This window comes from Dermacentor variabilis, chromosome 4 (assembly GCF_050947875.1).
Source record: "Dermacentor variabilis isolate Ectoservices chromosome 4, ASM5094787v1, whole genome shotgun sequence".
NCBI classification, from domain to species: Eukaryota; Metazoa; Arthropoda; class Arachnida; order Ixodida; family Ixodidae; genus Dermacentor; species Dermacentor variabilis.
In genome coordinates, this window is record NC_134571.1 from 167,062,195 (window position 1) to 167,076,667 (window position 14,473).

Sequence of the window (14,473 nt, forward strand, 5' to 3'; positions counted from 1 at the left end):
AAAACAGGAACAACGCAACACAGCACCAGTGACTAAAGAGCACAGGACGAAGCACGGACTAAAAGCCAAATGCTTTTATTTTGCAGAAGCAGCATATAAGGACATCATTGAATGTGACGTAAAGGACAGAAAAAGAAGGATAAGCGTCAGCCACGGAGATAATTCAGTTATTTTGTTGGGAGCGTGAATGACGCAGAACTGACGCACGCGTCGCCGTTTGTGAATATGCAAAATACTTCAAAGATTTCCCGCGCGCGCTTTTCACTATATCTGCCAATTATTTCGTACTTCTTAAAGATCGGGGTGCAACCTCACGTGTTACAGTGGGCAGCCAGATGACTGCGCGGATTTCCTTTTAGTAAAGTGGCATGCTCGCGCAGGCGATCATTAATGCATCTCCCAGTTGGCCCGATATAACAACGTTTACAATCGAGCGGGATTTTATAAACGACCTGCGTTGTGCAGTCAACGAAGCCGCCAAAATGATTCCTATACCAACTTTTGCGCGCGACTGTATCCACCACGTTGACTATTTGGCACAATCCGCTCTGTTTATTAGAGGCATTGCACACCACCCTCACTCCTGCCTTGGCCGCAATTTCTTAATGTTGTGGGAAGCACGGTGTACATAAAGAATGACGGCAAGCATAGATCTAGAAGGCGGTGACTGCATAGTTTGTTTTGCGGCGTTCTTTACCTCTTTTTACAAGTCCACCAGCAAGACTGCACCATACGCTGGTCGGGTATCCTGCTGATAACGACAGAAAGCTGAGCTAGTTGGTAAGGATTCATTATGCAAAATAGAAGTAAGGCGTGCAGACAGGACACAAGAGTAGAGAAGTAGACAACACGAACGCCAACTATCAACTGAAGGGAGCACTGAGGCGAAAAAAGAAAGAAGACACAAAACTCATCTGCGCAAGCTCAGGAATGGTAACACCACGTGTCAATCGGGTACACGTGCCGGTCTACGTGAGAGATAAGTGTTAAGGCACTTAATCTCTTCCTTATGTAAAGTAATCGAAGGCTGACTCACGCACGCACGTCCACCATTGTAGATATGCCATGCCTCTACCATAAGACGCGTATCTTCATTATTGTGCCTGTACAATATCGCGCATTCATCTAACTCTGGCGTGCAGTTACAATCTCGGCACTGTAGTGAAAGATTGGAAGGCGATCCACCGGTTAACGACCTTTTATGTTCCATTAGCCTCTGATTGATACACCGTCCCGTTTGCCCTACGTAGAACTGGCCACAGCTAAGGGGAATTTTATAAACCACACCCATACGACAGTGAGTAAAACTGTTGTTCTTATTGTGCTTTTACCGGCTCCTTTTTATTCTGTACGGCAGCGCATATCTTACCTAGCTTATTGGGAGCAGTGAAAGCAACATTAACATCATATCTACTAGCAACTTTTTTAAGCCTGTGCGACACTGAATGAATATACGGAATAGCCACTACTCTTTTTTTGCTATTACTGCTTTCTGTAATCACGTCCGTCCCTCTCGAAACCGCCTTCTTTAGGCGCTCAGCCACAGTGGCCAGCGCTACACTAGGATAACCTGCTTCTAATAGGCGCCGGACCTGCGCATTAAAACTGGCGCTCATTTTGTGCATGCAAGATCTTGTGAGGGAAGACTTGAAAGCGCCAGTTTAATGCGCAGGTCCGGCGCCTATTAGAAGCAGGTTATCCTAGTGTAGCGGTGGCCACTGTGGCTGAGCGCCTAAAGAAGGCGGTTTCGAGAGGGACGGACGTGATTACAGAAAGCAGTAATAGCAAAAAAAGAGTAGTGGCTATTCCGTATATTCATTCAGTGTCGCACAGGCTTAAAAAAGTTGCTAGTAGATATGATGTTAATGTTGCTTTCACTGCTCCCAATAAGCTAGGTAAGATATTCGCTGCCGTACAGAATAAAAAGGAGCGGGTAAAAGGCAAAAAACGAACAGATATATGTCCAGTGAAGCACAATAAGAACAACAGTTTTACTCACTGTCGTATGGGTGTGGTTTATAAAATTCCCCTTAGCTGTGGCCAGTTCTACGTAGGGCAAACGGGACGGTGTATCAATCAGAGGCTAATGGAACATAAAAGGTCGTTAACCGGTGGATCGCCTTCCAATCTTTCACTACAGTGCCGAGATTGTAACTGCACGCCAGAGTTAGATGAATGCGCGATATTGTACAGGCACAATAATGAAGATACGCGTCTTATGGTAGAGGCATGGCATATCTACAATGGTGGACGTGCGTGCGTGAGTCAGCCTTCGATTACTTTACATAAGGAAGAGATTAAGTGCCTTAACACTTATCTCTCACGTAGACCGGCACGTGTACCCGATTGACACGTGGTGTTACCATTCCTGAGCTTGCGCAGATGAGTTTTGTGTCTTCTTTATTTTTTCGCCTCAGTGCTCCCTTCAGTTGATAGTTGGCGTTCGTGTTGTCTACTTCTCTACTCTTGTGTCCTGTCTGCACGCCTTACTTCTATTTTGCATAATGTATCCTGCTGATGTTAGTCTGTTGACTTGTGCTGAAAGGCTCTCTTCAACAGAGTGCTCGCACGAACGCTTGAGAGAAGCTAGCAAACATGCATTAGCGATGCCTCGTTTTACGAGTTTAGAATGTGCAGACGAAAACGGGAGAAGCCCTATTTTTGAGCGTGGCGAATGGCTCCAGCAAACGTGATGAGGTTTAAAAACTATTTCAGTGTCTAAAAACCTTAAATGGTCCTTAGTGGGCTCTTCCGTTGTTAATGCAAAAGCCTTCATTTTCTCACTGAAGGCGTCTTGGAGTCACAAGGGTCAACTGGATAAAATACTAAAAAGTCGCCAACAAAGCGGAATATTCTTACGGTTGTCAGCTGTAGGCGAGCGATTAAGCCTCTATCATAACGTGCAAACAAAATGTCACTTGGTATGGGTGCGAAACATGAACCCATACACACTCCCTGCTTTTGAATTGAAAGCTCATTGTCACGACAAATGAATGTGGACTTGGGTAGTAGGTGAGTGAAGGCATTGTATGATGCTTATCGAAGGAAGGATGTTGACGAAGGCACGTGATCATTACCGTTTAACAATTTCATTTATTGCACGCGAACAACAATAGCAGGCCTGAAACGACCCTGCTACACGTCTCACAGGCTTCACAATCATTTCAACTATGCCTTGAACTCGTGCATTCGATTACTTTGCAATTCCGCGTGCTGTCCACTTTTGGAATTCTCTCCCGGACAACATCGCATGCAAGTCGAAGTGCGACACATTTCGCGACGCCCTACACCATCCACGCTTTATTTTGCTGATAAAGCGTGAAGATGTGCTGTTTGTTATGTCACGTGTCGTTATTGCAAATCAACAGATGCTTTTTTTCGCATTGATTACATATGCCGTGTTCCTTCACTGTTCCTTTCTTTTCGTTCTCTGCTTGAAGTACTTTTTCCCTCTTCAAAGATGCAACCTCTATATTGTATTATGTTCGAGTTTTCTTTCTTTAAATACACTGGTATATAGAAGGTATTAATTGTAATTATTAACATTTATCAGTCATAAAGGTGTAATCTTGTCCAGCGTTGCATATAATTATGAATTATCTTGTATTTTCTTTTCTTTTTTTGCTGTTTTTTTTTTCTTTTCGGTATTGATGGGGGATATATGCGAAAACACACGTTTAATTTGATTTAGCTGCACGTTAAAGAAGCCCAGGGGGTCACGATCATTCCGGAGTCCCCCAATACGCCGTGCTTCGTAATCAGATCGTGGTTCTGGCACGTGAAGCCCCATACGGTCATTCTTCTTTCTTTTCGATATATTTTAGACATTCAGTGTATTTTGGACACGCACTTAAATACTGTCCCCCTTACTCACTGCCTCCCCTGACGGCTGTAATGTTATCAAATAAATAAATAAATAAATAAATAAATAAATAAATAAATAAATAAATAAATGAGTGAATGAAAGAAAAAACGTATAATTGTACACGTACCACGCAACATTTCGGGATTCTGTACCCCTCGTGTCACAGTGGAACGTACTAATAATGGAGAATCGACCAAGAACGGACACACCCCCAGTGATATTTATAGAATAGCCAAGTCAAAGAAAGTAAGGTATATCAAGGAACCCGCAAAATATATTTAACCATATTTTCTGTTAAGAAATAGGTGTTCGTGCTTTGGAGACATCTGAGAGCTGACATCGTCTGTTGGGATTTCACATAAATTATCCTCTTTTTTTTTTGTTGTTACGCAGAAAAGAGGTGCGCATATTCGGCCAGCACACAAGAGTTCTGTAAACCCCATCACTGGTACTTCCAGATATGCTTTGCATACGTATCTACAAATATATCCGCCGATATGCCGACCTACACAACAGCCCCTAGCAGTCACATCAAACCCAGAAAAGGCAAAAAAATGTTTCACTTTAATAAGAGAGAAAACTAAAACTGTACGAGAAGATAACTTTCCCAACGAGGAGACCGAATTCACATCTCCACATCACGCATGCGCTGCTCTTTTGATTAAGCCAAATGTTATACCGTATATGGACGACCGCACGCCAAGTTTCATCCTAGACGCCAGCGCTCGTTTCTCCCCTGGCGGAACGATTTCACCTCCAACGGGTGTAAGTTTCCGCCGCCGCTTCCCTTCACGATCGCGCCCGCGTTCAGTTCGCGCTGCGCGCGAAACGTCTCTTGTTTGCGACGGCGCCTCTTCGGATGACCGGAAATTATTATTGTGTTGTTAACTGTCACGACAGCAGTGTAAACATGGAAGGGTTGATGCCACCAGTGAAATTCTGCCGATTCACGAGAAAATGGTACGAAAAAAGCAGACGACAGACATGGATTACTGCGGTGCGCCGAGCGAAGTAAACAACTGGCAAACGAAGCGAGCTCGTTCATTGATCACCCCCTAAGTGTATGCCGGTTTTTATATGTAACCCACATGAATTCAAGAATTACTCGGGACATAATCCTTTTATTCATATAAAAACTTTTATGTTGTTCGACGAGCGCTTGTCCTGTCTTCTTTCTCGTGTTTCGTTTGTGTGTGCGCTACCCAAGAATGGAAACCACTTTTGTTGTATGCGCTAGCAGTGGCCGAAGTTCACGCGTGCCGAGGAATTGAATATGTGCAGGATGCATTGAACATGACCGGAGTTAATTCCCGCTTCACCACTGCACCGATCGATCGAGTTACTGGACGATACACACCCGCGTCTTGGTCGCGCCGACATTGCTGAAGCGGGAATGATTACTAATACTTTCAACTTCCGCCTCTTGAGCACTGTTAAAAAAATTACCGACGATTACGTTACTTCCTAATGCGAAATTTGAGCGCAGCAAATAAGCTGTTTCACCTTTTGGATAGATTGAGGCAAAGAAATCGAGCAACACATGTATGCGCTATCACATAATTTTTTTTTATTTTTCACACGTATTCCTTTAACAAAGACTCCACTAACAGTTCTTGACAGTCATGAAGGAAGCTTTGTGGTCGGAGAAATAGACTGATATATGTTCGACTTGGTACACCAATGCTTGATTCTCAAAGACGAGATGTATACAAGTGCCTCGCGAGGTTGTCACAGCCGTGGGGGAAGCAGAGGCTAAGCGCCGCCGCCGAGAAGACCCTGCCGTTCGCGCCGCCGAAGCGGAGGCTCATCGCCGCCGTCGAGAGCAACCAGCAGTAAGCGAGGCTGAAGGAGAAGCTCATCGCCGCCGCCGAGAAGACCCTGCAGTTCGCGCCGCCGAAGCGGAGGCTCATCGCCGCCGTCGAGAGCAACCAGCAGTAAGCGGAAGGGGGCGGCGTGTACACCCAGCGGCAAACGATGGGGGCAGAAGCGCGCGCAGCAAGCGGACAACACGATAAAGGGAGGAGGGAAGAGATAGCAGCGACTGACTGATGCCGCTGACGGCGATAGTGAGTCAACCCCAGCTATCGGCCACACAAGAACAGGGATGGGGGGGGGGACCCTTTCCTCCTCTTTCTGCATGGCGGCGACGGTGTTCTATGCAGTCACGTTATCTTGACTCTCTAGCGGCGTCAGTGGCATCCAGCGGTATCAGTCGGTCGCTGCTAGCGCTGGGGGGATGAAAGGGGGGCGGAGCTGGTTACGAGGCCGACGACGACGCCGACGACGACGCGAAACCCAGGAACGGACGCCAACGAGCTGCGCTCTAAAATGGCCAAGCTGTCTACATTGCTACCTCTATTCCATATTGTAGGGGACGTACTAGTTAAAGTTGTGTGCGCATGTCGTACTTGTGCTATGCAGCGATATATTTTGTTTATTTCCGCACAGTGTCGATGGAAGTTTGTCGCCATCAGAGACAACACGGATTTGTAGCAAACATATTGTGAGAAACTGCGAAAATGACTTTAGCTCGTATGTGCCGCATCGTATGTGCTGACGATTTTTCCGGCGGCACATACGATGTCGTTCCCAATTACCTGCTCAGCGTCACTTACATGGTTAAGCAGACGCTGCCCTTTCGCCGCATTGCAGCTATAAAAATAATCGTCAAGCGTACCGATCTTCTTAAAGACGAATAGAACCGTGTACAGTCTGTTTCACACTTAGGGGAAAACTCGGAACGTATTGCATTGCGATGCGGCAAGCAATGGAGTCGTGCGGCGGCAGCAGCTCGAGCAGGCACAGACGCTCGAGGGGCGAAGTCGTGATCTGCGTCGTCTGCTACGGCGGCGCGCTGGCCGCATTGTCGGGAAGCGTGCTACTGTCAGGGGCAGTGTACCGATTTCATCGGTACCGCGGGAACTGAGCTGATATTCTTTACTAAACGTTGTGCGGCGCCAAACTCTGAGCCTTCATTAGCGATAATGGAGTTCCACATTCTTTTGACAGCATGCTTCGTTTATTCTTTCGAAAAGGTGGGGTACTGAGCGCGTGCACGCATATTTCTTCACTGTGTGTGCTACCGTAATAAGCAGCGACAAGACGCACCAAGATGTGCGCGCAACGTGCTCAGTCTTTGTTTGACTCGAAAGGAAAACAAAGCACTCAACAATGATAACTATGGGGGTCGAACACGATGAAACAAACGGATACGATTAAAGGACTGTTTTAGGTTAGGACAATGACCTGGAAGTGATTTTTCTCGACAATCATTCACTACACCAGACAGACCCTGCCCGCCGGCGGGGAATTGGACAGGTCACGCTCGGAACTTTAGTCATGTCATGTCCCCAGCGGCAGCGATGACAGCGCTCATCCTGGAAGGCAGTGAAGTGTAGAATGACTTGATCAGGGATGTGTTCATTCGCAGCACGTCTCAGTCGCTGACGATGGTGGATCGAAGCCTATCCTCGGGCGACTGATAGAGGGGATGGTGCGGCAGCGATACTTTCAACGAGCCCCAGACATTTTAAATGATGTTGGCACTCGGGGATTGAGACGACCACTCCAACAGAGTGACTGCGCGCTCTTCCAGCAGTTCGTGCACAACGCGAGCAGTGTGAATCGGCGACCTATCGCGTCAGAATATATAGTCGCCTTCCAGAAACGGGCCGTCAAGAATGTATGGAATCAGTACGTCGTCTATGACTGCCCTGCAGCGATGAACTTACCTTCGAGGCGTATCAGTGGGCGTCGCACAACGCTTAGTAAAGAATACCGGCTCATTTCACGCAGTAACGATGAGATGGGCGCCCTTCAACTGACAGTAGACGGTTTCCCGACAATGCGGCCAGCGCGCGCCACCGTAGCAGACGACGCCGTTCAAGGTCCCGCCCCTCGAGCACCTGCGCGAGCTGCTGCCGCCGTCTGACTCAAGCGCTCGCCGCATCGCGATGCAATGCGCTCCGAGTTTCCCCCTAAATTTGAAACAGACTGTACACCGCCCTTCGAATGAAATGTCCACGCGCACACACGTAGGCACACACCGCGCGCGGCACGAAACGTGCCCAAACACGCGCAGTGCAGGAGGCAATCAAGGCGGTGCGAACGGGGGATGGGAGAGGGGCACCACCCGCTAAGGGCCGATTTACGCTAAAGAATTTTAGCGTCTTCGCATGCGGCGCTCTCAATGCCGGCGCAGCAGCGCCGCTCTCGGTGCCGTTCTTGTCCATACGCCTCGTGCACCGCCACTGCTAGCCACCTAGCGGGCGCTTCCAACAGCCCGCGCGGGAGCAGTAGCAGACGGCAACCCTTTGCAGCAAGGATGGCTGAAGTTCGCGGCTGCCATTTCTCCTTTGTTCGGGTGCCAGGCTGCTTCTTCTGCGGTGACAGCTGTAGGGAAGACGCTGACCTTTGTGGGAGCGGGTATGAACACGATTTTACCGGTGTTTGGGACAACATGATCCACATACGTGTCAGGTTCGTCCCGCAGTCAAACGCCATGAACCCCATTTACATGAAGTGGAGCTCATGTTAACTAGCCGATAAATTTTATTGAGTAATGCGATCTCTCAATCGTTTTTTTTATTCTACCCTTGCCATAATGCTGCTTCTGCACCTCAATAATCAGCATTCGTCGTTAGTGCATGCTTCAGACTTATATCAAACAAATCCGCACGGTGCGATATCTGCATATGCCGTTGCGATTTTTCTGCCGATGAATACATGTGACATCGCCGAGTAAGTGCAGTCGAAGTTGGCTCAAGAAGAGTAATTGCGAATTTATTGATGGAAACGCGTACACTAGTCAACAAAGTCACCAAGCGCACGGGTTAACAAAAGAGCGTGTTAGTGCTGTACCGCCCATCCAATTCTGCTGCATGCGCCGACGAACTGCCGTTCCCGCTGCAGTTTTTGCAATTTCAAATTCCCCAAGGAAGCTGCTTGGAAACGTACAAATCTAAAGTCTGACTAACATTTCAGTACTTTGTTTATATTACTGGAGAGAGGTGCCACAGAGTAGATGAGCGCTGGCGGCAAGGCCGGGTTTAGTCTTCTGCATCGTAAGCATAATAAGAAATAATTGAGTTGAGTACAAAATTCACATGCAAGAAGGGACTACGCTGTGAAATAAACAAATCACTCGGCGTGTTAAGTCTGCTCAGGCAGCATCGAGGTGTGATGACTTCCCAAACGTGACGCGAACATTTAAGCGAAAAATGGAACAAAAATACCATACGCAGCAACTATTAGCAATTCTCGCCCTGAACAACCTATTTTCTAAGCACATTTTAAAAAATACACAATATCTAAGATGCCCTCGGGCGAAATGAATAAAGCTGTTAAAGAAGCACTTTCTTGGTATCATTCCGATAAGACACAGCGTGATTTATACGCTTTACAAAGGAGGCAGGGTGAAAACCTGGCAGCTCAAAAGAATTAACAAGAGTTGTGCATTGAGCAGCTAGGAACAGTTAAACATGTGCGAAGCCATGCATAAAATAGACGTAAAAACATCAAATGCGCGACAGCTGCTGCGAGGATTTACCGGGCCACATAAAAGCAACAACTTCAGTTCTTGCAAACTTCAGTAGCTTTAAGATACAACACAATGCGCTCGTGCAGTCGTGCTGCCTAGCTAGCGCAACGCAGTAAAGAAGCGGAAAACAATATAAGGGGCAAACGGCATTCCGAACATTAGCGAAATCCATTTAAACCGCATGCTGCACTGCATGCGAACTTCGACGCTTATGCGTCTAACTACGAACGTGTAGAAAAAAACACCGACGAGACAAAGGAAAGGATCAGAACAATAAATTTCCCCCCGAAGCGACTATCCATTTATGTTACCATTGCTCTCGCTGATGAGGCTTTGCGGGGAATGATTAGAACCGTATCCCCAGCACGTTTTCGCCGGTATTTGAGCCCCCCAACCTGCAACAATTTTTCTTCGACATTCTTTGAAGCTTGCCCCCCCCCCCCCCCCACACACACACACGCGAAGGGTGTTACCTATTTTGCTCTGAAAACGTGAATAAGACAGAGAAGCTCTATCAACGACACAACCTACGGCGCGCGCCTGGCTCCTCTCCCGTGTGTCCTGCGCAAGGCCGCCACCAGTGGCGCGTCCATCGGCGCGCACTACGCGTATACTTATTACGGGAAATTTAAGAAAATCGTGCGTTCTATTTATTATAACGGGCTATTCCATAACGAAAGCTCCAACTGTGCTCGGGAAATGACGTATATGAGTCGACATTATACTTGCAGGTTTTGTGTAGTGAATCGTGGATGCACTGCTTTATTGCCTAGAACTGATGTTCTCTCCCTGGCGCTACTATGCCAAAATCGCCTGCTGTAGTCGGAGCGGCAAGCAAAGAAAACCTGTCTTTCTGAAGCGCCTTTTTGCTGGTCGTGCGTCACACCAAAGGAAATCTTGCAGGCTTTCGTCGTTGACGAAAAAATACATAATATGCGTTGTCCTGAATGTCTGGTCAGGCTACACAGTAACAGAGCTCTATTCTTTTTTATGAACGATCCATCAAATTGCGCTGTGGGCGACCGAAGAAGCCTTTGTTCCTTCAGTTTCGCCCCGCGGCCAACGCGGAAGCAGGTTTTCTCCAACAGGCGTTCGCCGGCTCAGTGACCTAGATTAAGCCGGGCAATGGGCAGATATATCCACGCTATACCAGGAAAGCATCTGGAGCAGTCGTTCGTAGGCGTCGGTGGTTCAGTGGTAGAATACTCGCCTGCCACGCGGGTGGCCCGGGTTCGATTCCCGGCCGACGCAGTTTACTTTTAACTTCTTTCTTTTTAAATACAATACATCGAACTGGAACGCTGTTCGGTGTCCAGCTTTACTATACTTTTTGAAAGGACAAGAACATTACTTCGCTTTATATTTACTGAAACAGAAGACACTGGAAAGGTAAAAAGAACAAGGTTAATTTTGGCTGCCTGAGGCATCACTTTGATTCAAAAGGAATTCTCACAGATCTTGCCGAAAATTCTATCGCCGAGTTAGACGGTACAGAGGCTCTTTTATACAAAGCGCACTAGTATAAAAGGGGCCTTGAACCACTTTTTATCGAAGTTGAGAAAGGCATTTGAAGTGAAAATATGCTATTACAGAAACACGTTGCCGCAACAGAAGGACTTCAATGCGTTCAACAGAGGCGGAGTTATTGGCCATGAAACACGGCCTCAACTCTGCTCCCGTTCCTTCTTCAATGCCTTGCACTGCGAAGTCTACGACGCAGTTGGGCGTGCCCACAACTAGATGTGCCTTTTAGGGCGTGCCTTCTAGATGTCATCGGGGCGCGCTGTTCAAATTTCATTTAGGATGCCAACGTAGACTCGAGGATTTCCGCATCTGGTGCTTACGACGCGCTAAGCATAGGCCACGCACCGTTGTCCTCCGCGAGCGCAGTGCGCTTAGCCAGTGGACTCGTGGCGGCACCTCGCGGCGGCCGCAGTATCTACGCCATGTAGCCGACCGCTGCTTGTCAGCTATCAGCCAACAGCAGCCGTCTAAGGAAATGACGAAACAAAGCGTCTGATGACGAAATATAGCGGCCAGAAGAGAGTGAGGAGATATCCTTCTGTTGAAAAGAGAGCGTTTGAGAAAAAAGCGAGTTTGCGGTCCGCTTGCGAGCTTCACGCATCGTGTACGACAACAAAACTTGGCTGAGATTTCACAGGAGCGTATGCTACCTGCGGACTATGCAGTTTCACCAAGCCCGAGGGGTGGTTCAAGGTCCCTTTAAACATAGACAGCAACAACTGTTTATCTATATAAATTTAATCGTTTCCAGAAGTTACCAGAATAATTCCAAACTTTTGGCAACCATACAGCAAATCCCGATGTCTCCCCGGTTTTACTCTTTAAATACGACACCCGACTTTCCCCTTCCAAATTTTGCGTGGTGTGTGTGCGTGGTGTGTGTGTGCGTGCGTGCGTGCGTGCGTGTGTGTGTGTGTGTGTGCGTGCGTGCGTGCGTGTGTGTGTGTGCGTGCGTGCGTGCGTGCGTGTGTGTGTGTGTGTGTGTGTGTGTGTGTGTGTGTGTGTGTGTGTGTGTGTCTGTGTGTGTGTTTGTGTGTGCGTGTGTGTTCTCAGTTGGTCCCCATTGCAAGTGGTCCCAGTTGCTCCCCAATGCAACTGGTTCCATTTTGTCCCCTTTGCAACTGGTTCCATTTGGTCCCTCTGCAACTGGTTCCATTTGGTCCCCATTGCAACTGGTTCCAGTTGACTCCTTTGCAACTGCTGCCAGTAGGTCCCCACCGGCACAGGTTTCAGTTCCTATTGCAACTAGCATCGATTGTGCAATATGGATAGTCAGCCATGGCCAGGAGGAACCACAGGTAAACGTTTACATACAAATGAGATTCAAGTTGGACATAGCTTCTATGCTTCTTGTGTTTGCCAGCGCATGCCGCAAAGAACCAGCCGATTGAGTAAACTTTATGTAGCCGAAGCTGCTTGGAGTCGAAACTTGTCATTTATTGGAAGCTTGTTTTTAGCGATGAAACATCTTGAATGCTCCCTTGAAGACGTGGCACACGTTTATGCATTTCGTAGCTCTTGCACATCAGCGTCTGAAAGAAATATTTATATACATTCAGTAAAAGAGCAATCACTACTTCGTTAAAGCAAATCTACTTTTACATCATACAGATACTGGTGAATCAGTAGTGCTGATACGCATAATACAGCGTGATCTGATGTAACGCCAAAACTGCCCTTGAGGAGAAACTATTGACCACATAAAGAGTACGCAATGATAAATAACTCCTGTTTAGCAGTAACTACGGCTTTTAGTATGAGTAGATCACGACACAACTGACCACTGAGATAGCAGTGTTATATATCAAAAACCTTGCAAGATGCAATTTTCTAATCAAGTATTCAGAAGTGTGAGATACTATTTCATGTGCCCTTGTATGCGGTCAATGTTCTGTGTAAATTTGATAGCCTACTTCAGAAAAAACAAGTTTCATTATGAGCACGAGTTGATCGAACGTGCCTGTAACAGTGGGCGGAGCTGCATGTACACACAGGTGTTCATTAATTGTCATATTTATGACTGAAGCGAAAATCTTAAACCGCAATCTTTTTAATTCAGATCATGCTTTATCCGAAGCTCGTGCATCCGAATTCTGCATCACTAACATTATCAGCAGTTTGTGCTCTGATCTTTCCTAATAAAAGAAATTCAGGCCTATAACCTATTCCTTGAGCTGTCTCAAACATGAGTTGTCTCATGTTTTGTAGCTTCTGTACATCATCTAATCTTTATGCCTACATATGGCTCTATTATGCCAGAGCTTTTTTTTATTTTCCTGCCTTGATATAGCCTACATACGGAACAAGCTTGGGAATACGCACTTGCAGTGCAAGCACGCCCTGTAGGCGCTTCTGTTACAAGTTAGGCAGAGCTACAGATGCATGCTAGTATACGCTTCATACTTCGATGTGCTATTCAAAGCACAAGTCTTGCACGACACTGGTTCATATTGATACGTGTACTCGTTTATCCTTTTCTCGGTAATTGCACTCACCTCGGCGCAGCACGCGCCTGCATGATTGTAACTTACGCGAGTGTTATTATCGTTGATACTATTTGTTGTGTTGTAGCTGAACCTGGAGTAATCAGATTATATGCGCGACACGATGGGTGTCGTACTTTCTGGAAGTAATGCGGGCACCATCGATTACGCTGGTACCTACGGATAGTTATATAAAAAATACTGACGCGTCTGACTCGCAGATAATGGCGCTCAAGAACAAAGCACCAAACTCGCAAACATTGATGTGTACAAACGTCACGTTGTACAGCACTTGAGTCACTGACACTGTGCTGCAGTATTGACACCTTTGTGATAAATAACCACTTGCACTCGAAACATAAATAAGTTAAATATATAATTGCCTCCAAATGGCAGAATCGAGATCACGGAAAACTGAGCACGTCAATCCACACACGATGTCTCCACAAAGCCGCGTAGTCGGTGTAATAAACAGGCGCCATCCGTTGGCTTATAGTCATGCTTTCTTCCAAAGGTGAAATTGTGCAACAATAATACTACATAAATGAGGTTATGCTGGTGATGACACCACATGTTCCTCTTGAAAAAGCTTCACAACCGCGCCCACCTCGCTCGATGCCTCGTGTTGTGGAATAAGAGACGGAGAACTTTGAACTTATGGAAAAACGACAGACGTCCTTTCGCTTCGAGCGCATCAAGAGGACTGCTTTATTTTTCACTAGAAGGTATGGGAAATGGGAGAGAGTAGTGAGAAGGAGAAAGTCATAATACACCATGCCACACAAGCATTCTTGCACCACGCACGTGCCAAAAGCCATCGCCACAGGCCGGGCTGCCAGCGTCATGAGCCTCCGGGACATGAACGTTTGGGTGCAGTGGGCCGTGTGGGGGTCCAAGGACCTGCGTGTCCGCAACTCCCCTGTGTGCAATAAAGTTATCACCACCACCTCCACACTTGGAAGGCACCACCGCACCGCCGGTTGCTGTTTGTATACATCGCGCCCGCCAGTAAGGCACGTAGTTTGAGGGGTATCAAGTGTCCGGCGCCTCTGAGAGGGAGTT

The 14,473-nt window shown here is 47.1% G+C and overlaps 2 protein-coding genes and 1 non-coding gene across 3 annotated transcripts in view; 2 read left to right on the plus strand and 1 right to left on the minus strand.

The window, feature by feature from the left end:
* Positions 1 to 6,721, minus strand: part of LOC142578052 (glucoside xylosyltransferase 2-like) — a 174,730-nt gene extending 168,009 nt beyond the window's left edge. Inside the window, exon 1 of the mRNA XM_075687468.1 lies at positions 6,481 to 6,721. Within this exon, the coding sequence (XP_075543583.1) occupies positions 6,481 to 6,512 (32 nt within the window). The 5' untranslated portion in view covers positions 6,513 to 6,721. The remainder of the gene's footprint in view (positions 1 to 6,480) is intronic.
* A 1,449-nt stretch (positions 6,722 to 8,170) lies between these two features.
* LOC142578053 (uncharacterized) overlaps positions 8,171 to 14,473 on the plus strand; it is a 50,464-nt gene continuing 44,161 nt past the window's right edge. Inside the window, exon 1 of the mRNA XM_075687469.1 lies at positions 8,171 to 8,290. The gene's annotated coding sequence lies outside the window, so the exon portion shown is untranslated. The remainder of the gene's footprint in view (positions 8,291 to 14,473) is intronic.
* Positions 10,585 to 10,655, plus strand: TRNAG-GCC (transfer RNA glycine (anticodon GCC)). The gene has a single exon. It is a non-coding gene; the product is annotated as a tRNA-Gly (tRNA).